This window comes from Brienomyrus brachyistius, chromosome 20 (genome assembly GCF_023856365.1).
Source record: "Brienomyrus brachyistius isolate T26 chromosome 20, BBRACH_0.4, whole genome shotgun sequence".
NCBI classification, from domain to species: Eukaryota; Metazoa; Chordata; class Actinopteri; order Osteoglossiformes; family Mormyridae; genus Brienomyrus; species Brienomyrus brachyistius.
The window spans coordinates 10,175,929-10,203,456 of NC_064552.1; the positions used below are offsets into that span (position 1 = coordinate 10,175,929).

Sequence of the window (27,528 nt, forward strand, 5' to 3'; positions counted from 1 at the left end):
AAAACGTATTCATGCATATGAAGCCTGTCTCCCTTTTGACGTTAAGATTTAAAGTCCACCTCGCCCATGTCTCAAAAGTGGAACCATTCCAAACATTTCGCTTCATATTGCATTTTAAGTCACTTAACAAAGTTGTCTTTTCAATCAATTTTATTTGTTAAACAAGTAGCACATTATATAAAAGAATCACACATCTGCGCTGAAAACACCATGAATTAACTTATAGTATCACCTCAAAGCCACTGTTGGATAAAATAGAACATTTTTTCAATGTTCCCGAACAAATCACTCAATCAAAAGATGAAGTACAAAAAAGTTGTAAAGCAGGGAACTCTAGTTTTAAAAAACCTATTAATTTCAATACATTGTTCTTAAACGTATATTTCTAGACTTTTTGCTCAGATTACATCGTCCAGTTTAACTAGTTTAACTGTGCGTCTCTGGAACCCACACAACCCAGGCAAAACACACGAACTCCACACACATACGATTCAAACCTACAACTTTGAGTCACCTCAGACAGGGGCACTGTAAAGGGGGGGGGGGGGGGGGATTTAGGACCATTATAAGGGTCCCCGAGTGATAGGTGCTAGAAAAATTTGGATCATAACTGGACTGGTCTGGGTTGGGGGCCCAAAATCTCTAGCACCCCCCCCGGCCTCAGATTACACCATTATTATAAATATAAAGCAAAAGGTCCCAATTTCAAACACTACATATTTTTAGGAGGTAGACATTTATATGTGTGTGTGTATTTGGGGGGGGGGGTATTCAAGTTTGGAGGTTTGGTCATTAGTAGCCTGGTGAAAGAAACATTGTGAATTATGAACAATTTCATGACAAGAATATGTACTGAAAGCAGACAGTGCATTTAAAAAAAATCATCAGCTCCAGCAGCCGTATTAAAGCATGTCACACCGTATATAGGATTTGGGATTTCCAAGACTAAAGTGGTATGAATACTGCCTCCTGCAGTACACAGGTCACAGTTCAGAGCATTTGCTGCAGTTTGAGAGCGGCGACTCGCACTCCTTGTCGAAATCGCAGCCGCTCAGCAGCTCTCCATACTGCTCTTTGACGTCCCGGAAGAGTGGCACCGGGTGGCTGATCCCGGGGAAAGTCAGGGGTCTCTCGTTAAGGACGAGCTGTAGTCGCGGTCCCTCTTGGCAGCTGTACAGCACGAAGGCCAGGTTGGCAGCGTAGGGCACCATGCGGCTGGTGAGAAACGTGCGGTTGTGCTGCTCGGCAAAGTTCGCTGCGGTTAAGGGCGTTTCCACCATGAAGAGATTCATAAGTGAGAGTAGGGGCAAGAGGGTCTCCGCATGGCCCACCTGAACAGCTACGGGCTCCGTCACATCACCTGACCTGCAGAGTAAAGATAGGAAGAAAAACAACATTAATGAAAATGCAAGACTGCATTTCAACGCCAACACATCCTGCAAGCTGACAGAAAATGATGGGGGTGCCGTGTGACTCAGCAGGTTAGCACGCTCTGCTTGTGCTCAGGCGGTCACTGGTTTGAAACCCGTGGTCACCAGCGTGATTTCTCGGTTGGGCCACAGCTGATCCCGGGACCGGTTCTCCATACATTCCCAAGTGCTCCTCCACTTACGACTGAGATACGTTCCGAACGGCCGTTCACAACTTGAAATGTTCGTAAGTCGTTATTCACCATCATTTTAAGGGTATATGCAAGTACAAAGAACTAGGATGCTGGGAGTTCGCACGCTACGCTGCTGCGCGGCCGGAGTAGCGGCCAGAAGTCGTATCAGGCGGAATTGGCGTACAGAAAGAAAAAATTGATGTTGCGGACAGGAAACGGGAGCCCAATTAACATAATTTGGACTTACAGTCCTCTTTGTTCATAAGTCTGAAAGATCGTAAGTTGAAAGTTCGTAAGTAGAGAAGCGCCTGTATATGTTACCTTGGATAAAAGCAGGTGCTAAATAAATAAATGTAAAACGAAAAAAAAAAAAATTGGGTCTTCCTTTGCACTTTAGTTCCTAACATTTCATAAGAGCACCACGTTTTCAGACTGGGTGAGGGGCCAGGTCATCTTGGAGGAGGGGGGGTGCGTGGCTGCATGAGATCTCCATTTCTGAGGAACTTCTACAGCTTCTTTCCCGCACAATGTTCACTTAAAGGGGCACCAAGGATCTCATCGGATTCATGGAAGTGCTCCTGGTAGCTGACATGAAACTGATTAATGCAGAACGCCAACTGTCAAGAATCACCTCACAATACTCCAGGTGTTCAGGAGAGGGACGGAATGGGGACAAAGGCAGATTCTTCGTACAATGTGATCCTATGTCGATGTACCTGTCAGGTAAATAAACTGCAGTCCGGTAAACCATAGGATGTAAAATTTATACTTGTTTCCTTCTGCCCTACCATACAGACACAGCAAAATTACTCACTCACCTTTCAGATCTGGCATGGGATGTAGGAGAACTCATCGCTTTGTTTTGTGTGACTTTTACGCAATTTAGGCAATTAAAATTAGCCACACCAAAACCAAACCCAAAGAAATCCCTATTGCACGTGATCATAATTTGGCTAAACACATGAAGTAACAAAAAGCTCCCCGAATGCCACCAGCGTGGCTACATTTGCTCCTAAGGAGTGTCTAGGCTTCAGCGGTATCTAATTTTTCATACCATCATACCATCTAGACATTATGCTGCAGTATTCAGTATGCTGACGGTATTTTCAAAAGCAACACTATTCTGGTATCGTGACGATAAAACCCGCGATGCAGAGGTTCCCCCACCACATTATTTAGCTGAACAAGAAATGTTCTTTGTGGCAGAGATTTCAGTATACTAAGGTATACCTTATTACCGTAATAAAACACCCAAGAATACCGGGAGGGAGTGGTGGCTCTGAGCCTAGGGAGTAACTTGGGGTTTGATGCCAGGATTGGCAGTCCAGCCACTGGGAAAAACCTCACCCAGGTCCATCCGGACTAGTGTGGTGCTGAGGTATCACCCGCCACATGGCTGAACTCAGGTTCTCATCCCTGAGGAGGTTTGTCATGTGGTTGTTGCGGCAATGCGCCATAATCAGTGCACGCTCCTTACCCCTCTCTCTCTACCACTTTTGGTGCTTCCATTTCAACAGCTTCTTACCCATTAATCTCTGCATTAATTGCTACTCGCCACTTTTTTTCCTGCCTTACCGTCGCTGGTCTAATGCTGCGTCACACTGAGTATTATGTTTGCCCTTTTCCCCCATTATAAGTGCTGCTCTGTTGGTAATAACCACGCTCAGTTAAGGTAAATTGTGTATCTTTCTTTAAGTAAAGAAGTTGCGTAACTTGACGGACACACCTTATGACAACATGCTTGCGTGTTACATCTATTCATCTTTTCAAAATCACATTTGAAGCCCATTTGAAAGGAGAATGACAGTGAGAAAATATTCTTTGTGCAAAAGGGAGATACAATGTAACTTGACAGTTTGCTTGTGCAAACTGCTTATTCTAATCAGGGTCGCAGGGGACCTGGAACATATTCCAGGCAGGACTGAGCACAAGGCTAAGGTCACCCTCTCCATCACTGTTAACCTAACAGTTGTTATACCAGTGTGCTAATCAATCATTTACCCAGCATATAACAGAATAAGATTGTATAACAGACCAAAGCTCAACATCTTTCTGAACGATGGCCACCCAGACCCAAGAAGCTTCTGCCAGCTAATCCTTGCCATGACAAAGATCTCTAGAGAGCCTGCCTGAATGAGGTCCAGCTTAGTGACTGAATTCCAAACCAGAAGACAACCAGCCGTGCAAGGACAAGTCAGTGCACAACTCTGTGCATCACGCAGCTGTCAAGTTTGGAGCGTCTTTGGTCGACGTAGCAAAATAAAATTCTGAAAGGTAATAATGACCAGCTCTACCGCAAAGAGAGTGTTCAATAGAGCTTCACCTCCCCCCAAAAAGAAAAAAAAAAACTCAAAAAAGTAGGCTAAAAGGTAAATGGTGCGTGATGAAACCGGTCTGTTCGGTTTCTAAGGTTCGCCAGCGCTATTGTGAACTTACAGAAGGAATCCAGTAGGAGATGAGATCAAAATCAAAAAAAGAATTTTTAAAACTAAAAACTGTGAGAAGCCTAATAATCAACTATTCTTACATCAGAATGTACAAAAAATGTCTGTGGCTGTTGCCTATGCAAATAATTTATATACTGTAGATTAATGGGCTCATTTTGTATGGGTGGCACAAGGTTTGAACTGAAGAAACAGTAGGACTCGTACACATTAGACAAGCGAAAAGATAAGTATAGTAAATGATAAGGACCTTCATGCAGAGAGCAGTAATGGACTCTATGGTCCAATGTGCAGCATTCATAGTTGGAGGAGGTCAGACTAAGGTTGCACAGTAACAAAATTGCTGTGTAAGGGTGAGTTTGTTGAAAATTTCACCTAGTCTACATTGGTTGCCATACAAGGACACACTAGAAAGACTTGAATCAACAGGGAAAGATTAGTTTGCGTGGGAGAGGTCTGTCAACATTTGATTAGTGATTTTCCAGATGAACTAGGGAGACCTCTCTTGCTTGTTTCTTTAGGTTTATTAAATTCATGTTTGGACTGACCAACTGTGATGCCTTCAGATAAACAAGCAAACACCCACATGAGTGGCTTGAACACAGTTACAACCTAAAAGGACTCAATCCGGCTGGGAAATTCACTGCGGCCAGAACCTTCAGCATTCTAAGCCTCTGTGTCCGTCGTCGGAAGATTGCCGTGAGCGAGTCACGTGTCTGTGGGCCCCTGAAAAAGGCCCTTAACCCCCAGCTTCAGGGGCCCTGCCTACTGCCTTACTCTGGGCTGTGACCCCCCAAGCTTGCTGTGTGTCTCATGGACAGCAAAATTGGGCAGGCGAAGGGAGAATTTCCCCACGGGGATGCATAAAATATCACTACTCCGCGCTAAAAATTTGACAGATAATGGGGTCAATCACACAATCCCACCAATCCCTGATCAACGAACGAAATCTGCGAATCATTCTTCATTCTATTTCGTACTACATACAAATTTGCTGATTAAAATACTACGAATAAAATTAATGTTATTTAATGTTCATTTATGCCGCTTCTATTGTCTTTAAATCCCAAATTAACCACCAGCCCCACTCTACGGAGACGCACAAACACTTATTTCGTACATCTACCTTGCATGCAGAGTAGTTAACATCCATTCCAGAGCCCTGCTGTAAAACCCGACTTCCTTCCCCGTCCTTTCGTGCCATGTCGGTGGCATGCGGCTTATCAACTTTGCATGTAAAACCAACAGGGTTCATTTCTGTCCTTTGTCACATCTGCACTGGTTAGCCTTTGTTGATGCAAACAATTCTTGTTAATATGTTATTTAATTTTTTACATATTTTGTGTCTCCTTGGTATTACAGGTTTTTCCAGCTGAGTGACTGAAGGTAAATCTCGATCAGAATGCGTTTATCACTGAAAAACCATGACGAGGCCAGTGGGAGGTAAGATTTTAAGCAATGTTCTTTCAAAGGAACAGACTGCATGTTTACATAATGTGCTTTGTGTGTATTTTCCAATTGAACACTGAGTACTTTGGCTCAGAATCACAGGTATATTCATTAAACTGGTGAACAGCACATGATTAGTACATGAAAGCTTTTTAAAGCTCACCTTTCATACAGATTAATGCTCCTTGTGGTAAAATTTAACAGATCCTTTGAAACCCATCCATCCATCCATCTTCCGAACTGCTTATCTTACTGGGTCGCAGGGGGTCCAGAGCCTATCCCGGAAGCAATGGGCACGAGGCAGGGAACAACCCTGGATGGGGGGCCAGCCCATCGCAGGGCACACTCACACACCATTCATTCACTCACCCATGCACACCTACGGGCAATTTAGCAAGTCCAATTAGCCTCAGCATGTCTTTGGACTGTGGGGGGAAACCGGAGTACCTGGAGGAAACCCCACGACGACATGGGGAGAACATGCAAACTCCACACTCATGTGACCCAGGCGGAGCCCTTGAAACCTTTGGCAGTAAATTAGATAAAAACATTGTATCTCATTATGAGGTGTCCAGTGATTCCGACCAGACACCCAAAGGTTTTAAGCACATACAACACAAGAAAAGCTGAAGCTTTCCATGGGGAGGCATGACCATAAAAACCATGACAACTCAGTAGTTATTATATAATACAACAACAACAACAACAACAAAAATTATTTTTGTATAGCACAGTATCACAGCATTACATTGTCTCAAAGCGCTTTACAGCATCCCCACCCAAAGCCCCCAGTGAGTAAGCCATAGGCGACAGTGGCAAGGAAAAACTCCCTAGAAGGAAGAAACCTTGGAAGAGACCAGACTCAAAGGGGGAGCCCATCCTCCAGGGGAGTCAAATAGGAGAGATGGTTTAAGTGCCAAGTCACTTATAATACTTGGGAAGAGGCTCCAGAGAAAGAGAATGTCCTGGATATTTTATTCCTCTTGGCATCTATCATCCATAATCACTTAGTACTACACAGTTGTGGTGAACCAATAGATTATCCCAAGAAACACCAGCAGGGGGAGCCCTGTGTGGCCCAGTATGCGCCCACAGACACACACCCACCCGACCACATAAAAAGCAATGAGGATATGCTAATTCAGCCAAGCATTCATGTTTTGACTATGAGAGGATCCTGGTCTACTTCAAGGAAACCCCTCAGGGAGCCAAGGCAGGAGGTGAACATGCAACTCTGGGAGATGTGAAACCACCGAGCTGCCCACAAATTTAGATTAAAAGATACGTATAGAAATAAATACAAAGAGAAACCCCACACTGAACTGCTGGTTAGATTAATGGTATTACGCTAAATTCTCAATTTCATTTCACAGACGCACATTGTGAAAAATCACCGGAAAAAAATAAAGCAACACACTACGATAAATCTCCCTTGGTAATATTTGTCTTCAACAGTTTCCTGCAATCCTGCTAAACTTGTTACAGTAGTTTGTATATACATCGACTGAATATTTTTTGCGTAGAACAGGAAGCTTGTCACTAGTACGAACACCATGAAAAATCTGGGCCATAAGCCACAGCACGTTAGTTTCAGTCTTACACTGTTGTGTATATTTTGCTCAGATGAACAGTAAAATGATAAAGAAAACTTCTTATTTTCTTATGTTCTCTAAAAAGTTACTGATATTTCGCTGGATGGCTGGATGTACACTGCTTCAGTTCCCAAACCTCTCCTCAGGGACACCGCAGCCATTCCATTGTCATTAAATTTCACCACCAGCTCACTTAATTAACTTAGTTAGTTAAAAACCAGGATAAGATATCGATTTGCCAAACATGGTATACTAGCGCTCAAATCAAGTGTACGTTGGATGGTTGGTGCAAACACTGAGGTCTTTTACTTATTTAGCAGACGTTTTTGAAATGGATAAGCTAACACATTTTAACAGACATAATATGAGTTTTACACCTACATGAAGCTCATTTTAACAGTTTTCTTTGACTGCCTATGCCTTCTGCACAGTACTGTATATGCACAAAGTTTAAAATGTCTTTAGCAACATCAAGCAGCTAGACATTTTCAGTTTATTTGAAATGTTCACCGTCCCTCACCCCATGATTTTTCCCGTTTACCTGATTTCATTAGCAGCCTGGTTCAAACGAGTGAAGATGTCGTGAAAGAGAGTGCAACTGGATTTGCGGTTGATGTCATAGCCATAGCCCCTTTTCCAGTACTGCTTCAGATCGTTTTTATATTCCAGCACCTGTTAAAAGGACACAATTTAAATCATTTTACGGGGCTACGTCAGCGGCAATCCCAGGAGTCCAAACTCGACAAGTTGTAATGAGAACGTAATGAAGGTCCTTCCAGAAGCTCTTCAGGTTTCAATATCTCACGCTGACATATTTAGCAATGTTGACATTTTAACAACAGAAATAACAAAAAGAGAGACGCAACCATTACTGCAAGAACATTCATACATAGGAGGGAAGATTAAATGTCAGGAAGGATTTTGCTCTTTCAGGCAGAAAATTTTGCGCATTAGCGTAGAGGAGCCTCTTTTTGGAAACACAGCAGAACTTTGTTTTTTTTTTTACTAATCTAAGTTTTAATCTAAACTCAGGTTGAATAAACCTCCCAGATAGACATGTTATCAACCATGGTATTGATTAAAATTCTACCACAAATGTACTGAGCAAAACAGGAATCAACCAGAATTATTTTGGTTAAACAGACAAATTTCTGGAATTGTGTCAAGCTTCAACTGGGGAGCCTTGAGATATTTCAGTCCCAAATTCTGGACCCCACACAAGTACAGCCGGGAATGTTTATTTCTTGCTTTGCCCCCCCTGAGTTATTCGCTAAAGGAAACAGGTTGATTTGGGTGAAATCCTAAGTGTTTCGGAACGCCTGGTCTGCTGACAACAGAAACTAGAATAAAAAGGGTGGAACAAGGAAAAATGATGACTTGAGCTCGGGACGTAATTAAGGATATGCCACGTTTATTATTACCATATTATGCTGATCCAGTTACAAAATACAGTTTAATTAAACAAGTCGGATTACATCATTGCAAATATGTGTGGCAAGATGCCGACTTCATATCTTAAAGGAATGTTCTCTCACACATCATACAACTGGTTGAAGGTATCCATTAAACCATGAACATACAAGAGAAACGGATTTCTACATTAATGATATATAGATATATATATAGTTCCATTTGTTTCCCAAGTACAGCACTGCGTTAACAACGCAAAGGTTGCGTTTTATATAGGTTCAAATGTCAAGGTGCACACATGAATTCCCTGTAATGTAAGTCACTTTGGATTAAAGCATCCTTTGTACATACACACAAAAAATGCTTTATATATATAAAATGTATATGATTGTTTGTATGTAATAACTACAAGGGAAAAACAAATGCATGTGTAATTTTAAAGCTAGCAGGGATTTCTGACGCCAAAACAACTATAAACAATTTCCTCCGGGATAATAAAAGTATTCCAATTCAACTACAGGAATTTTATTCTCATTGTACGTACCTGGGCATCGGATTCGTCGAAGAGGTTGCACCAAGCGGAGTTCTCAGATTTAATGGCAAGCTCGTAAGCACACAAGAAGAAGGCAGCCTCAGCCATATCTAAAGATAAAAAATTAAGTGTTATAACGATGAGAAGGATCAGTGCCGGCAAACTGGTTACGGTAACGCATATGTCCTGTAAACCACCTGGCGTGATGTGACTCTGTGGAACCTGCAGGCGGTCAGCCATCTTTTCCTGGACCAGCTTCATCTCCGCCGAGGACTTGAACAGGTCCACTTCTTTAAGAGCAGACTCGTTGTTTTCCACATCGTCAATAAATCTTCTACAGTGATCGAAGAATCTCATCAGGTCATCATTGACCTCATGACTGAAATCCACATCTGTAGAGGTTAAAAAAAAAAAAGATTATCAAATCAGAGGAAATGCTTAGCAATCAAAGGTAAATTTACACTCGCTGCACATCAAGCATATCTATGTCTGTAAGCCAAAAAATAGTTTACCCGATGGAATCTTAATGATAAACCATAGAGTAAGCCTGTAAGCAAACAATCACGATATCTGAGCAACTTCTGTTTTGCAAATTTATCATTAGGTGAATAACATATATCAAATATGATACATCCTTGCGATGGATCATGGAAGAACCGGTACCTCTGACATCCCAGAGTCTCCGCAGGCTTTCCTGGAAAGCCACGATGCTGTCCACACACCGGTGTTTCGAACTGGTGATGAACTTGATGCGGTTGCCTCTCAAGTTTTCTTCAGAGAATAACGACGGGAAAGCGGTGGCCAATCTGACGGCCAGATGCCTGTGATCGTCTCGGCCTTTCTCCACGATGCGACCATCCATCTCCTCTTTGTACCACATCTGCCATTTGCTTTTGATCTCATGCAGCCATCCTGCATTGCTCTTCGCCTCTGCCATAACAAGATTGTAAATGTCGTGCATTTTTATCACGTTCTTTTTCGTCGGAAATCGTGTCCCGTGCCTAATGATTACAGTGAGGTGCACTGCGTCGCATCCAGGCGGCGGTTTCAAAACAGTTTTGTTGACAGCCAATATGTCATCGAGTAGATAGGGATTCACTTCTTCATAACGGCCTTTGGTACCAAAACGCTTCGCAATATCGGGTATATTCGGAACATCAACTTGGGAGCTGCCGGCACAGCAGGAATAAAAACGAGCTATGGAGATGCTGAAGGCTGTAAAAACCAAGCTTCTGGATACAATCTCTCTCATTTTCTTAAGTATTTTATATTCTTTTCGTTCTTTACGCTGGACTACCGAAATCAAAACACGGACGTTGTTGCCACTCACAGTTTCTGCATGCTGTATTTGTTTCTACTCCGACCTTTGAACCCGAACTGAAGGCGGCCAACTGAAAACTAACCCTGGGTTCTCAAGTTCCCGGGAAAGACTGCTGTTTTAAAAGCATGGAGCTTCCCAAAACTCCACACAACCTTTCTTAATTTCCTAAATGCGCATGGTTTTCAACTTTAGTCAGATGACTGGCGTGAGATTTTCAATTCGAGGTGAGTCTGAACACGCACTATCGTGTATGTAACAGTTTGATTCCCTTGTTAATAGTGTAGAGTTTGCACATCACCCCAGCGCTTCTGATGTAGCTAATGTTACATTTACAACGAAATAATATTACTTTGCCGTAAGATTTCTCCCGTGAGTGTCACGTCAGATGTGTGAGAGTTGGCAAACCTGAATGCAATAATCAACCCAAACGAGTTTCTTTACAACATCCTGCTATTGTGAATAATCACATAGACTGTTCCTGTGTTACATTACTTCCCACGCAATACTCTTTAACACCCACTAGTCGGCAACAGACTCTACACGATACTGAAAATGTGACTTAAGGGCACGAGAGCGAAGCACCGAGTGGAGAATGTTTATAAAGTGTTCTAGAAACTCGATTTTCGTTTTACTTTCGTTCCTCAATTCCCCCCCCCCCTAATCACGGTCACGCAGTGGTAAATAAGTAAATGTAGTCTATGCGATACTGTAACTGTGTTGTCTGTTTAACATCGTAAACCCAATATTTGTAGAAAGGCGGTCAGCTGCGTGCATGGAATTTTCCTCCCAGTTCATCATTTACGTTTAAATGAACCACAGTGGACTCCGTTGCAAATCCAGTGTGTATTATGGCTTATCTAATTTAATAAGCTTTTAAATCTATATATAGAACGATTCCTTATTTTTATGTGATCCCTTCTAGTCATTAAACAGAACTAAGCCGGCTGAAAGGCTTGGTCTGTAAAGGAAAGGAGATACGGAGGTAGGTGAGAAAGGTCCAGATTTCCTCCATATCAAATTATGAATTGGCCGGCAGCATCACATGGGCAGAGAATTGGACAAGAGACATATCTCAGCAGGAAAAAAAGAGATGATTGATAAACGTCTTGTGTACACAGAAGATTAAAACAGAAACTGATTTGCTGTTGTAAAGAGGTAAGGAATAGAATATTATGAAAACTGGGGTGGTAACCTGACACATATGACTTAAATATTGCAGTTGATAAACCAAAATATTAGGTACCACTAAAATAAGGCTCCGTTTTGCCACTTGTAAATGATAGTAACTCATTAATAAAAAGAAAACTGTGTTATTACTTGTTTAAAATGGTCTATTAATAATTTACAAAGTAAATGTAATGTTGTGATAATGCGCTATATAAAAATAAATTTGTTGTTGTTACAACCTCATTAATAACCAGATTATAAACCATTCATAAACCCTTTATATGGGTAGCCTTATTGTAAAATGGCACAAAATATTATTATGTAAATAACGCAAATAAAGGTACATTGGTAACACTTCACTTGATGGTGCACAAATAGTTATGCTATATTAATAATGTTATGCTGTAGACATCATCAGTGCCTAATTGAACTGCGAAATAAAAAGTTTTTGTGGTAAATGAGATGAACACTCCCATAATGCTTATCTGTAACATAGCCTGTCTTTATTCTTTAAGGAAAGACCGTTTTGTCAGCTGTTTTCATTGACAATCTGAAATGCAGTCCAGAATGTATAATGAACTACCAGTCATAATGGGCCTATTCATTCATACAGAGATCAAACGATTCCGTTATCCGTTAGCCAACAACAATGTCAACAATTCTTATTGATCCGCATGCGTGCACACAAACACTTATCGGAGACCGACATACCTTGCTAACCACTGACACGGCATTCCAGATGTGGCTTTAAAGGAATGACATATTCAGCAAGCACTACAACAGGGAAAAAAACAGGATGGGACCCACAGATAGACATCTTAAAGGGACAGTGAGGTAGTATCATTGTTCAATAACAATTCCCTTTATAAACAGTAAAACAGACATAAAATAGACTTGCAACTGGCCACGACTGGCCATAACCATAAAATGATTCATAATTGTACACATTATATGGCCACTTATGTGCTAAAGTGTTTTAAAATTCCAGCAATGTAAATTAAATGAAGGCATACATATATGATACAATAACACGCTAACATACATATATGATACAATAAAAATTCTATAGCTAGATAGAGATTCTTGATTGATCCTCTTTGGGAAATTCTCTTTTTTTTGTCTCATTGTGCTCGCCATGAGACCCGCACAGACAGGTGACAACAAGCTTGGGAGGCAGAGCTAAGGGTCAGCCACCATGTGGCACACAGGGAGCCGGGGATTAAGGGCCTCAGTCGAGGGCCCACAGACATGTCTCTTCTACCAAAGCCGGGCTCAAACCAGCAACCTTATGATCATAGGCATAGCGGTTTAGCCTGCTGAGCTAAACACTGCTAATAATAAGCTTAATATTTGCAACCATTGGTTTTGGCTCTATTGGTAAACTTTTCCTTTGCAAGAAAAGAAATCATACACAAACTAAGCATAATATTATTTATTATTAGGTACCATCAAGTATGTATCAAGTATGTATCGATGTAGCCTCCTGGAAGCCGTATAGACAGTTTTTTATTAAATGTCCTGTCTTCTACCTGGGCCAAGCATGGTATAGAGCACTGTGGTATAGAGCACTGTGGTACAAAGCAGGGGCCCCCAGATGGTCCATGTTTTTGCTCCCTCCCAGCTCCCTGCCACGGTCCAACATGAACCTTCTGGGAGTCCCCGAGGACCGGCTCCAGAAACACGGTTGAGAGAAATTCAACTGTTGCTGTCAGTTAAAATAAAGAATCATTCCCTGGTGCCAAGAGTACTCTTACATAATACAGAGTAAAGTAAGAAATATACGACTAATCATGCTCACAGTAGCCATCGCAGCTAGATTATAATATACCATATAGATTTTTGGAAGCCGTTTGTAAACTTTTTCGGACTAACTAAAAAGTACACACTCACTGGGCATTTTATTAGGTACACCTGTTCAATTGCTCGCTGACCCAAATATCAGCCAATCATATTTCAGCAGCACAAAGTATAACATACAGATACAGGTCAGCAGCTTCAGTTAATGTTCAAATCAAACACTAGGATGGGGAAGAAAGTGTTCTGAAAGGATAATTGGAGGTGAGCTTCCCTCCCTCCAGGATATCTACAGGAACTGGTGTCTGAGGAAAGCAGGGAGGATCAAAGACTCCAGTCACCCCAGTTACAAACTGTTTAAACTACTGGTTTGGTGCCAGGTGGCCTGGTACATGAGTATTTCAAAAACTGCTGATTTACTGGGATCTTCATGCACAACCTTCTCCAGGGTCTACAGAGAATGGGCTGAAAAGGGAAAAAAATATCTAGTAAGTGGCAGTTCTCTGGGTGAAAATGTCTTGTGGATGGCAGAGGTCAGAGAAGAATGGCCAGACTGGTACAGGCACATAGAGAGTCAACAGTAATTCAAATAACCACTCATTACATCCAAAGTATGTAGAAGAGCATCTCTGGAAACACAACACCTGGAGCCTAGAAGCAAATGAGCTACAGCAGCAGAAAACCACAGCAGGCGCCACTCCTTTCAGCTAAGAACAGGAAACTGAGGCTACAGTAGCCACAGGTTCATCACAATTGCACAATGGAAGATTGGAAAAACATTGCCTAGTCATATTAGTCTCAATTTCTCGTGCCACATTCAGATTGTAGGGTCAGAATTTGCCACAAACAACATGAAAGCATGGATGCATCCTGTCATATCAACAATTCTGGCTGGTGATGGTGTAACGGTGTGGGGGATATTGTCCTGTCATACTTTTGACCCCTTAGTACCAATTAGCCTACCTGATTATTGTTGCTGACCATGTCCATCCCATGTACCCAGTTACCCAGCTACTCCCAGCAGAATCACGCACCATGTCACAAAGCTCATATCGTCTCAGATTGGTTTCTTGAACATTACAATGAGTTCATTGTACTCAAACGGCCTCCACGATGACTGGATCTCAATCCAACAGAGCGCCTATGGGATGTGGTGGAACGGGAGATTCTCATCATGATGGTGTAGTCAACAAACCTGCAGCAACTGCATGACTGTATCATGTCCACATGGACCACAGAGTCTGGGGAATGTTTCAAGCACCTTGCTGAATGTATGCAACGAAGAATTATGGTCATTCTGAAGGCAAAAGAGGTCCAAGCCAGTAGCAAGCAAGGTCTACCTAATAAAGTGTCTTCTGTGTGTCTATATATACAGCCTTGCAAAAAAAAATTAAGAGACCACTCTATATTTTTAAACAAATCTGCATTTGTAAATCCTGGTTTAATCGTGGTTCCGCTGGCAGGAGGCTACGCTGAGCAGCAGGCTGCTTCCAGGTTGAAAATTTCTAAGACAGCAGGACACAAGAACAAGGTGAAGCTGGAGACACTGGGAGCGACAAGAAACCAGCCAGGTAGAGGGAGGAAGACATTCTAATGTCAGACATCAACCATTAACTTATCAGACAATTTCTCATGAATCGGAGGATGATATCAAATGACCTTCATAAGGAATTGGAAACATTAAGAGCAGGTGTGAAGCACACTGCTGGGACAGTTCATATCAGGCTCCTAGAAGCAGGACTGGGGTCCCGTAAAGCAAGGAAGGAGGCCTTCATTAATGAGAAACATACAACCAGGCCTGTGGTCTCTTAATGTTTTCCACGGCTGTATATACATTTACCCTGGTATAAATTAGCTGTAGTGAATGTGCACACCCCTGCCATTTTCTTCTTGTGACAACCACATTAAATGCTACCTGGATGGATTTAGACAACATATATTATAGCAATAAGAACAAAGCAAAGCATCCACTAGAGGCCATGAAGAGGAAACCTGTGGCTCACTTTCTCCTGTTTGGAAGCAATTCGTTTTGTGGCAGGATAGGAACATCCATAATAGAAGCGGAAAGAAACACATTTAAAACCATATAAATAAAACCATGAACAAACCGTCGCTGAAGTACTTTCATGCATTATTATAATTACAATGTGGTTTTTGCTTTAACATCCTCATAATTAAACCTCATAATTAATTTTTAAAATGCTATCCTGCTATCATAACTTCAGGCTAATGCTCATGTATATTACGCGTCTGTTAATGCGAGTCATTTATATTTATGATTGTCCATGATTATTTTAGCTCGATGGGGAAAAAAAGTGTGCAATACTATACAAGGTATTTAGGCGAATTTATATAAAACATTGCTATTGTGAAGGCAATGTATAGTAATAATTATAACAGGATTTTTGTGGATTTACTAATAAGCGAATTCAATACGCAAACCTACAATATCCATTAAATACCCCATATAATCAAAATGTGTACATCTGATCGTTATAAATTAAATAAATATAAAAAATAAAACGCTAAGCCGAGATATGTCGGGAAAACTTGAAACAGAAATCCATCTGAATCTATGAAAGGGATAAGCTGAGACCGACGTATTACGTGTCGTTTCGGTCAGTCCTGTCCAAACCCCGCGTTACCGGATTCCAACGACCAATAAAAACACTCGGCCCGAGGTGCGGCGACCAATGAAAACGCGGCACTGCGCGGTTAGCGTAGCGCCTTCTCAGGCCTGGCTAATGGCTTAATGAATCCGCCCACTTGGTCCACATAATTAGTATCTGCCAGATTGCTTGTAGTGTGTGATGTGGAATACGCTAGACGGTCGGCCTGCTTCATGATAAATACCTGCGGACGTCGAAGGGCTCCTGTTTTAGTGTTATGAGGGAGTACTTTTAAGTAAAGAACGGGGGGAATATTGGCGGATTGTAGCTTTTTTTTTAGTTGAGACATGTTTTCTGCTTTAGACTGGAGCATGCACGGTGAGTAGATCTTTTTTATTTTTTGCTCTTCCCCTTTTTCCAGCCTTTTCCAACGTCGGTGTGGTTTTCTGCGGCCGGTTGTTCAATGACGCGATTTACTTATCTGTGCGCCTCTCAGCGTCGGCCTTTCCTGTCTGTCCGTGATCTGGCTCGTATCCATCGGGAATCGCGGAATAAAAGTGCCGTGACGATTTGGATACTTCGGACTAAATGGCTTCGCAGCTCGTCCTCCCCTTTATCGATCCCGAGTGGGACGTAAGCGAGCCGTAATGCCACCCCCCCCCCGACAAATGTTTGTCGGTCCTTCTGCCCGCCAGGAGTGACGTTATGATTTATACGCTTTTATTTATATATGGATATATACCGTAACGCTGCTGGCCGCAGTCCGGAGCCTTAGCATCAGCTCCTGTGTTTTGGTTCTGCGTGTTTGTGGCAGCGTTTCGCCTTTTTTCCCCAGCATAACCTATAACTCCTGCTAGCAAACAAGTGGCAGAGTGACCCTGCGCCGTGTGCCCCTGGCAGACACCTACATGTGGATGCAAAGTGAGTGGAGTCTCATTGTTCTCCGGGCAAAGGCTGCACGCACCGAAATGACACCGGTTTAGCGCGCTTATCTCGGCGGTGAATCCCCCTGGGTTCCCTGTAGCTGACCTCGATCTGTCTTTCCTTTACCCCTTTTAAAGTGCATTTAGTTTTCCCTGGGTCTTGTGTGAGCAGCAGTGAGGCTGTACTTCGCTACCGGGCTTTCTGGAAAGGCCTTGCAAAACCCCACCATGCAATCTTACTGCATGGAGATTAAAAACCCTCAGCGCACTTCTAATTAGAGCACCATCTTCCCATTTAAAATACGCCCCAATCTCCTGTGTGCGGTTGCTCCCCTTAAAAATACCCCAAACCTAGAAATAGGAAGGCGTTGTTGGCGATCCCCAAGTAGGGGCGACTGCCTCATCTTTCAAAAAGTTAGCTCTTCCACCTGCATTCCCTCCGGAATGTGAACCGTTTACTGCTTAAGGGGGTGCAAGGAGCAGAGGCTTGGAAGACAGACAGATGGGGTTTAGAGAAGCGAAAGGATCCGAAGACCCACGTGGACCTACATGAGGCCGGGCTCCCGGCGTCCGTACGCCGCCTTGGATGCCCGATTCGCGGGGAAGGGTGACAGTGCAAGGGCTGTTAAAACAACATGTCTTATAGTTTGCCGTCCACATGCAAAATTTACGGAAACCATTGCAGAAAGCTTCGATTCAGTTAGCAATGACACCGTACACCCGTTTGCATGTGAGGTATAAACGGAATATTCTATTACATATATTTTTATTGGCATGCATGTTGGTTATTAATACTAAATTGCTTTCGTAACCTGAGAAATACTGATTTGTAATCCTGCGTAGAGATGCAGATATATGTAGCAGGTGAGGTTCAGGTTTAATATATTTCGATATTAGAAACATTTGGGAAATTTTGAGCAAACCTGAAAGGAAAAAATTAAAAGCAAGAAGCGGACCCAGAACTGTTTAATTCCTTGCTGCACTGGAAAATAAGATACTCAACTTTGGTAACACCTGTTGAAAACACTTGCTTGGCACTGCCACTGTGCTTTTCCTGGCAGTGGGCTGTGAATGTTGGGGTCATGCTGTGATTCCCATATAAGGCTCTTAGCCCCAAACGTTGTAGGATAAATCTGTGGGTAGCTGTTTAATGGAACTGGTTTTATGTTGTGGTGTCATTGACTGCTCTCTCATCTGTATTGAGGTCTTGTGGTGGTAAGCTGGCCACTCTACCATTAGTAAATTTAGTGATTTTTTATTATTATTTATATATATATATATATATATATGTATGTATGTATGTATGTATGTATAAAATAGTTCTACAAACAGGCCATGCTAAAAAGTACTCACCCAGAGACAGTCCTTATAATTGGGTAAAATGGTAGATTCTGTACACTTGGTTCATCTTCATTTGCTTCGAAAGGGACGATTTCTTATCAAAAGCAAAGAAAGTATGGCAGCGTGACCTGAGCGTTAAGTGGAGCCACCTATGAGGTCATACCAAAGGGCAGTATTTCTGGCTTAAACTGGGAGGATCTACCCGCCCATCCGTCTTTGAATCACTTATCCTGAACACGCTCACGGGATGTGGGGTGGATGGAAACATGAAAGAGCATTGCATCACACAGGCGTTCCCCGCCAGAGTTCGCACGGACAGCACCCTCTACTGGCCAAAATGCACCAACGGGCTTCCCATTCATGGCCTTTGCCTTTCATGCAGCAGTACTTTACCCCGAGGTGGTTAAAGATGTAACACAATTGTTGTATGTCGATATAGTGGCAGTTTCTTGTACAGACACTTCCCATGTTACGATGGTCTGTGTTACGATATTTTTGACTGCACGATGGGTAAATGTTTTTCACTTTTGGTACATTATTCAGTAAATCACATGAAGTTTTTAAGGCTTTGATACAAAGCCTATTTTGTTATAATGATTCTGCCCAACTGCAGGCTAATGTAAGTGTTCTCAGTATGTTTAAGGTGGGTTAGGCTATTCTTTGACGTTTTGTTGGGTGAGCTGTGCCGTGTTAATTTTTAGCTTTGCCATTTTTTTTCGGCTCACGGTAGGTTTATCGGGTTGTGACCCCGTCATAACCTGGGGAGAGGCCGTGCAGTATTCATAGTATTATTGTCATCTGATAGAGAAATGGAAAATGATAGGGGAGAGGAAGTGAGAACTCGTATTGTAGCTGTTGGGCGAAACGAGAAAAAAAAAAGCAAGGTCATAGGATCAACTGGCGGTCTCTCCCCTCCCCCCTGCGGGACATGCCGAAGCTCCTTAAGTCCGAAATAGACATGCGAATGGTGGAAATGATATTAGGAGTGCAGCGATCGTGATCGGTTTCCTCTCTCTGCCTGGAAAGCCTTTGGCAGTCAGCAGGTCGGCCTGTGACGTTGCTGGATATGTGTTTGCGTCGAAGTGCCAGAGTGTCGCAGCTCTGGGTGTCGAGCCACCGGGGATTGGAGGGGGGGATAGAAGAGAGGAGAAAAACAGTGGCACTCTACTGATACTAAGGCGTGACAGCTGTTGCGCTGAGACACCAGCAAGCTGGTGTTGGAGCACTGTGAAGGTAAACTGCACTTGAAAATAGGTTAGGGTAAGTTGGATTAAAATAGGTCTTTAGCCTAGATTTATATACTGAGTCCAAGGGGGAGGCTGTAGCATGCTTTGGCTGACAGTCTGTTTAATAAACTAGTACTCCTCCCTCAAGGTTTTACGGGCAACAGTTTATTTACTAGAGGAATTGCATGCAGACCCCCATTCCTCCATGCTGAGAATGTGTTCCGGAGGTACATAAATCAGCTCTAGGTTGTGAAAGCTCAGGGTCCCACTTATGTTAGGATGGACGTCTAGATGCTTACACTGAATTAAGGGTAGTGTGTTCATGTTTATATCTGTCTTCAAAATGTGCAGAAGAAAGGGATTTTTAGCATTTAAGTGTTAGCCTGATTTTTAAAGGACAGATTCGTGTAGAAAGTTATCGGCTGGAAAAAAAATTTAAGCATCACGTCTACAAGATTAAATCTGCTGAAGGTAAGAGTGATAAGGCATGTTAGAGCATTAATCTTATCAGTTTCACCTTCAGCAGATATTTTTTTCTTTCCCGTGTTTGAAGGCAGTTTATTGAAAGTGTTTTTTTTACATATTTTTTTTTTATTGGCATTGAGTGAATGAGGTGTGTGCCTTTGGCACAAGAAGGTGTAATACTGTTGTCTGACATGTTTGACCAGTACTACCAATTTTCTGAATGAAATAAACTGTTTACGAAGGGAAACTATCACCAGTGTGTCTACAGAGAAGGGTCTGATGCCAGGAATACCGTCACGTTTGTTGTAATGGAGGGTACTTCGAGTGCCAGTTTTAGTGATGTGGTCAGTGCAGGGGAAACCCTCCCAAATAAAGGCAGGTTTCTTCCAGGTCTGTAGTTAAGGGAGGCTTCTAATAACGGCCATGGTAAAAGATTTGGGAGCAAGTCTTGATGACCGGGATGTGTGTTAAAGATGGTCTCTGTAAGGGCTGCATTTTAATGGGGATGTGGACAGGTTACAGGAAAGCCCTGTGACTCTGATCTGGATAAGCAGCTAGAAGATTGCATGCTGGGAAATATTTAGGCAGAGCTCTACTGTCGCAAGGAGGGCAAGGGAACCTATGCAAAGCATGTCGTTCTTGACATTGATGTGTGTATTAAAATCTCTTGGCAATGCTGCTATTGCTGTGCAAATGAACGTAAATAGAAAGGAGGTCACCAGCCTCTGTGCTGGGAGTAGGTGGGCTAAGGGTGGATGTGGACATTTCTGCTTTTTTTCTTTTTTTGTACATCTTCCAGTAAAAGAAGGGCGAGGTGTGTCATGAAGATATGAGTAATAGTGAGACATTTAGTCTCTAAAATGGCAGCTTTATTTCCTGAGCAATGTGCAAGTTTCAGTCGATGCTGTTCATCGCTGTATTTTTGCCTAGTTATAGATCATCAGTTGTATGTAACTCTGAGCTCCACAAATCTGTAGTGAGACTTTCTTCACCACTAATATGTGGTGATATACCTAAGGATGGGCGGGGTAACTCTGATCCCTCTGCCCCTTTTGGGGAGTCATGGACCCCAGGTTAAAAACCCCCGGTGTACTTGCGGAAATTATCAGTCAGTATTTCACAATTTGTTTTTGGATTTTGTTTGCTGATATTCGGTTGTTTTTAGATGCTGATTGATTACTTATGGAATTCCCATTTGCTCAGATCCCCAGCTTGGTGCCAGCGACGAACTAGAGGCTGGTTGAAATTGAGCCTGCAGCTGAGTATCGCGGGGGCCTTAGCCTGGACTCTGCTCTGAATAGTGAGGAAGGCGATTCCTTTGCCCTGTAATGTGATAACATTAATGATCCCCTCCAGTTCTAGTAGGATGGGGACCATGCTGCTAATCAAAGCCGGGACAACCCCGAACAACATGGCAGCTGCTGGAGACACGGCTGCCCCATGGAATCCGCTTGGATAGACTGCTGTCTTACTTCTCCTCTGTACACCATGGCTGCATGAGCGTGTAGAGTTGGATTCTGGGAATTTTTAATAAAAAAAAAAAAAAAAAAAAAAAAACATCTGATACTAGTCATTGTCATGGACGACCTAGGATGCCATTCTGCTGGTAGAGGACTCGTCTACCTTGAGCTTCAGAGATCCAGGCGCAGGGAAGACATTTTACTAAATCTGCAGAATTGAAGCTTAATGTTCATAATTTAAACTGCATGTCACTGGAAATTCCATACGTGTGTCAACAAACGTGGTGTTGAAACCGGAGACGAGTGTAAGCCTGAGGTCCCAGACCCCATCTGACTCTGACTCGAACTGTTTCTGGTGCCGGTCCTGAGGTGGGGACAGCTGGGCCAGGTGGGTGGGGGGGGACCCACAATGGAACCGGAAATAGCTGCTTAATCTGAATGGGCCGTGGGGGTGCAAATGGCAGGCTGCTTCGAATCTGACAAATGCCGTTCCCCAACTCTACAGATGCTGCTTAACTTGATATTCATTAGTTTCATGAATGATTTTCTTTCGCACTGATCTCCTATTTATGCACTTTATGAACCTTGCTGGTATATGCAAAGGAATTTCCCCCTTCAGTGAATATTGTGCTGTCATACTGCATCTCCTGGTTGGATGGTGTGTTTGCCGGCAGTCATGTGACAGATCAGACGTGGTGACGACTTGCACTTATCATATGGTTCTCATCTTTAAGCCTTGGGCTGATTCCATAGCCGTCTGATCTGCAGTTTGGCCTCTAGGAGTTTCAGTGTTTTGTGGCTGTAGTTTGACGTCTTTTTCAGCAGTAAGTTTGGTGTCTGATATTAAGGTGATGAGATGAAGATTTGGTAGATTTTTTATTTATTTTTTTTGGGGGGGGGGTGGGTGGGTTGAGCTTGAATTTGAATGAAACTGTAGTGCAGGATGGATTTTTAAGTGTGTCCCTTTTTTAAATGTTATATTTTTGTTGGTTTTGTAAGTATCCACTCTGCATGGGTATCCCATGCTCTCTCGCCAGTGCTTACACAATTTTAACTACCACTGAAATACAGTTAGACTCGAGCAGTAAACCCCTATTAAAGAATGCTTTTGGCTGTCCTCTTTGGTTTATGTATTCGGGTTGGCTGTGAGTGCTCCCTGGATCAGCTCGGCGCTCTCCTCCCTCTTTTTGTTTTTATTTTATTTAAAAAAATGTTTGGCCCTTCATTTATAGTCTCCGGCTGGGCTGTTCGGAGCACGAGCCTGAAAGATACCGTGACCACATCCACGCAAATTCTGGCTTCCCGTCTTAATTACCGGGAAGGCATGTAAACTGCATGATGTAACTGGCTGCGGCGTCCTCGTCAGGCTCCACGGTTTATTCCGATTTCTAGCTACGGAAAATGAGGTTTTGAGTCATGGACTTCAAATCCCTTGGGCATGGGCATTGAATACAGCCTTTGTGAGCAGGGAGGAGACTGGTGTAGTTGTATGTTTTTGGCGGCGAAAATAAGCAAGATTATGGCATGTAATGGGTGCCGGGACTTGAAATAAATGTACTAAGTAATCTCAATAACATACTAATTGTGGAACAGCCTCTTGATTGAAACAGGGTTGAACTTGCTTTCCAATGGCATGATTACTCCTGGCATTATGTGCTTGAGGGATTGTCTGGGTTGGCCCGTTTTGGCTGTAACGTTAAAATAGCAATAGCGTTTTTGGCGTTAGGCTGCTCGTATAATTTAGCCTGCAGGAGGTATTAACACTGTAGCCTGCAGCTTGTGGTAAGTGGTGCTTTCTGCTGTTTATAACCCTGTGGGACACTGAAGGACAGTTTGCAGCGAGCTTTAGGAGTCCCATGCTTGGTTATTTCTTGTGTTTTTTTTTTTTCCCCCTTTCCTTCAGTTCTGTTTTTGTCATCCATAGAAATAAAGGGCATACGTGACGACTCCCTTTCTTACTGCCACTTTTTTGGAATGTTGCGTTATTCATGCCCATGTCTAAATGTCGTTCTCTCACCCACACGAGCCGTCAGTCGGATCTAAAGTCAATATTAGGGTTAAATTGTTGGTTGAATGAGTTCTGCCCAGATCGTTCGGTCTTGGCATTCCGCAGTGTAGAGCTGCCTCCCTATTCAAGTTGTGTGCTGTATGGCGTAACATTCAATTCAAGTAATGGATTTACAGTTTGCCATAGCTACTGAAAGCCGAGTCTTGTGTCCTCGCAAATAAGCCAGAGAGCCGAATTGTTAATCAGATATATATTTTTTATATTGTCATTAGGCAGGTGTGGTTGCAGTAGTACAATGGAATGGGCATACAAAGCGTCTGAGAAACACAATGGCTAATTTGACTTGAACTGCTGCTTTCAGTAGCAACCAGCAGTAAAGTTAAAGGCCAGTATTAAAGTGTATAGTGTCGCATGCTAGTTTTACTTGCTGTGAAGCTCGGATCAGCCCTATTTTGACATTCAGTTTTGTTTTGTCTTGTGTTTTAAGGTATATGTCAGTGAAAGGGGTCAGGAGTGGCGATGTTGAGAGAACCTGGTGGGTTGATCATAACAAGATGAGGATGTGTACTCTGGGTTTTTGAGACTGCTGACTGTATGTAGTAGGGGAAAGTGCATCTCGCTAAGATCTATATTTCGATTAATCGGCCAAATTGATCTTGTGCAAGGTGTGTGTGTCGCGATTTTTGCTTCGACTTGAGTTAGGTTTTAATAAGTGCTATTGTGGGCCCTCTTGTATGAAAGGTGGTTGTTTGCTGTGCAATTCCACCCTTTAACACCTCCCATCTTTTGTCTGTCTGATCACAGTTGAGCCAGTGATTTGCTTTGCTGCTCGGTTACAAAACGCTAACGGGTGCCGTGTGCATTCAGCCATTGTCCTGCCATTTTTCCGGTGGTTCTGTTCTGTCCACTCGTGCCATGAGAAGGCCAGCCGCCAGTTACCCCCCCGCTCTATCCCAGTGCCACAGTAACCAAGGAACAAATTCGACTTCGGTCCAGCCCGGCTCTGGTGTCGCTTAGCTTGTAGTGAATCGTGGTAACAACGTTCTAATGTGACGGCTTGAAGGTGAACGTGTGTTTAGCGAAAGGGTGGAGACGTGCATGTTTATATATTCGTGGATCCAAACGGGACATCCTGTTCAAGATCAGACGCCCAGGGTGTCAAATCCTCTATTTGAAACCCTTTTTCTTTACCAGGATTGCGTGCTTGGTCGAGTCTGCCGTGAATTTGAAGCGCTGGACTTCTTCGTGAAGAGAGGTGAATAGGAAAGTGGTCAGATGCGGGGGGGCCCAAATGTTTTATGCACTGAGAAACCATGAAGTTGTGGTGACATGGGAAGGAGAGGCTGACAATTCGGCTGAAGCTCAGAGAGTTTGTGCTCCTGTCTCACAAGCTGTGGTTGCTTCAACCCCTAGTTGTTGTTTTGGCGCCAAACTGCACCCAGGTGCTTCTAGGAGGAAAATGGTAGGAAATTTGGCATCTGGATATTTTGATGTCTTCAGTGTTACACTAGAGGGTAACTCTCCTCATTCTTGGCACTCTAGAGAGATGACTCTCTTCTTTCTTTCCCCTCTATTGTAAGCAGCCCAGGGACTGAGTAACTTGCTCAGTCTTAAAACAATTTTAAGTTTCTCTGCAGTTCAAATTCTTTTATGGTTTCCCAACAGTGAAAGATCGAATGCATCTCCTTGATGGGAAAAGACAGACAAAATTTCCACTTACTGCTGCTTGTTTGAAACTGGTCAGACTAGCTTGAGTTTTGATCCTGAAATGAATGTGTATGAGTGAATGGACCCCCCCCCGTCTATTTCACTTGTGATTTTCTACTTTTTGTCCAGATTTCTTTTCCAATTTGTTCTTTCAACATACTTGAATGGCTCAATAAGATTCATCTCTATTATTGGAACTTTTAGTTCCTCAAAATGAGGTTTGTTTCTCCGATCTTGACACAACTACGACTCATGTATTTCGTCAAATGACACGTCCGCTTGTCTGTGTGTTGGATACCTGCTTCCGTTGCTATACATCGAGAGTTGTTTTCCCCCCCCCCCCCCCCCCCGCCTTGGTCACTGTCTTTCGGCTGTTTTCCTGCTGCTTGTACATTTCTGTGTTTTCATCCGTCACCATGCCACCAAAACATCGCTGCTGTTCGTTGACCCCTCCCACCCCCCCCCCCCCCCCCCCCTCCAGATGAGTCTCCAGAGAGAAATGGTGGTGAGGGTGCAGATGTTAATCTAGCCCAATGGGGACGTATGGGAGGTTGTAAAAATACCAGGCTTTTTCGTGAACTCTCAGGTGTACGTACCGGGGGAAATGGCTCATTACCTGCTGCTTTTGCGTTCTAAGCAGCAAATCACCGTGCAGCTGTGCTGTTGTCCCCTGAGAGATGCCACAATCTGCTCTCTCCCCCCCCGAAGGTTGTTTGTCCTATGGGTTTGTCTGGAAAATTCACAGATGTCAGTCACTGTCGATTGTATCTCTGCGTATCACTTAGCTTATTTCTCAATCTACGATAAAGTTTATTTAAATGTTTTACTTTGAATGTTCTGCGGGACAGGAAGATGGAGACCTGAGCAAGCTTCCTCCAGAAATTTATTTTTTTTTCCCCTCATCTCATAACAGTATTTTGTGCACACTGGTAACTGAGCAACCCTGACTCATCTCGCAACCACTCAGCTACCGGTGTCTTTGCCTCTGTGTGACTAGGAGCTAATTCCATCTACCTGATATAAAACATTGAGCAGTACTTTTTTTTTTTTTTTAAAGGTTGTTTCAGTCGAGCATATTTATTCATAGAATTTATTTGTTCATATAAAATATTTTTCCAGATGTCACAGAAGTTGGGGAAGCTAATGTTAGAACTGTAATTTCAAATTGGTATGGCAGTGTTGAGCAATGATGATTTAAGATATATTAAATGTGACAATGACCACAGGAATGTTAGCTATTGTGTACTTAGCCCAACCAGCCCTTATGGCAGGTTTGAGCATGTTTCAACACACTGAAAAATGCCTGTATTATCAACTGATTTATGCAACACCAGAAATATTCATAGAGAAATCTCCCCCCCCCCCCCTCCCCCCCCCAAGAGGAGAGGAAGTGTAGTGTCCCTCGTTCTCTTCATGTAGCAGTTCCCTGCTTTTAGGAAAGGTTGTGTCCTCTGAGCTAAGACTGTTAGAAATAGTTGTCTTGTGTGTTTGTTGTGGATTAGGTTTGCAATGGCAAAGGTCACCTTTCTGTGTTATTCAGGGACACTGGAAAAAGTCTTCAGGGGGTGGGAGGGTGCGAGTTCCTAAATAAGCTCGCTATCTTAGCGATTAATCTATAGCCACGTTATTCCACAAGCAGACATGCTGATGGCAGAGTCGAGAAAAAGGTCACCCTGAGCTGAAACCATGTTTGGGAACGTGAGTCTGTGTGGAGTATACTCGGATGCACCCATAATTTTAAAGAAAAGCCAAATGACGTTATTTCGATGGGACTGCATACAAGATTAAAATCTGTAGAATGTCAGTTTAGCCCCATGGTTTTAAGGTCTGGTGTCCTTGCTGGTTGACCATTTTAACCACCTAGGAGATGTCAAAATATTCCCAGTATGACCCCCATAACATCTGTTGCCTCTCGCATGTTACTCTGGAAAATTGTAATAGATCCTTGTATTTGTGTTCAGTAAAGCAGTCTGTGCTTTGTGCGTGGAACAAGTCTGATCATAATGTCGAAATGGTGCGTTGGTTTGAGGATTGGGGAAAGTTCAGACTCCAGGAATATTTTAGAGTTAATGTAAGAAACGGTTGCATGCCGCGATTCTGTCTCACACAGAAGCGGTCGGTCAACATTTGATATTTTTGTCATTTGTGTGAACGGTTGTGTACCTTCCACCGCAAGATCGATGGCCTGTAGGTTTTGCATTGCTAGAAGTGCTGGGCTTTACTCTGAAGTACAGAAGCCTTGTTTAAACTGTGCTTCATCAAATTTTGAATTGCTTGTTCATGTCGTGTTTCTGTGTATATTATGAATAATTGAGCAAATTGGAAATTCGTTAGTTCAGCGTCAACTGTGTCCGTCTAAACGCAAGTTATTTTTTTTTTTTGTGAGAGACCTTTTGTTAGCGTTTTGAGCCGGGCTGCTGTAGAATAGTGATTCCTCGGAATAACATTTTCGCCATCTGCTTGGCTGATTTTCCTCT

General features: G+C 42.9%; 3 protein-coding genes across 8 annotated transcripts in view; 1 reads left to right on the plus strand and 2 right to left on the minus strand.

Annotated features, from left to right (window-relative positions):
• a1cf (apobec1 complementation factor) overlaps nt 1–27,528 on the minus strand; it is a 196,629-nt gene that overhangs the window by 119,241 nt on the left and 49,860 nt on the right. The gene's annotated exons all lie outside the window — the stretch shown is intronic.
• minpp1b (multiple inositol-polyphosphate phosphatase 1b) lies at nt 133–10,806 on the minus strand. Its single transcript, XM_048987493.1, has 5 exons — nt 9,694–10,806; nt 9,228–9,422; nt 9,043–9,140; nt 7,630–7,760; nt 133–1,365 (listed from the first exon to the last, which is right to left on the minus strand). The coding sequence occupies exons 1-5, from the start codon at nt 10,280–10,282 to the stop codon at nt 984–986; spliced, it is 1,395 nt and encodes a 464-aa protein (XP_048843450.1). The 5' UTR covers nt 10,283–10,806; the 3' UTR covers nt 133–983.
• The window catches only part of sgms1b (sphingomyelin synthase 1b), a 36,471-nt gene continuing 25,051 nt past the window's right edge, over nt 16,109–27,528 (plus strand). For 2 of the 4 annotated variants that reach the window (XM_048987498.1, XM_048987499.1), the window contains exon 1: nt 16,109–16,299. The gene's annotated coding sequence lies outside the window, so the exon portion shown is untranslated. Of the gene's footprint in view, nt 16,300–16,756; nt 16,843–18,164; nt 19,419–27,528 lie in introns of those variants that run through there. The other 2 variants (XM_048987506.1, XM_048987502.1) reach the window with 2 other exon arrangements.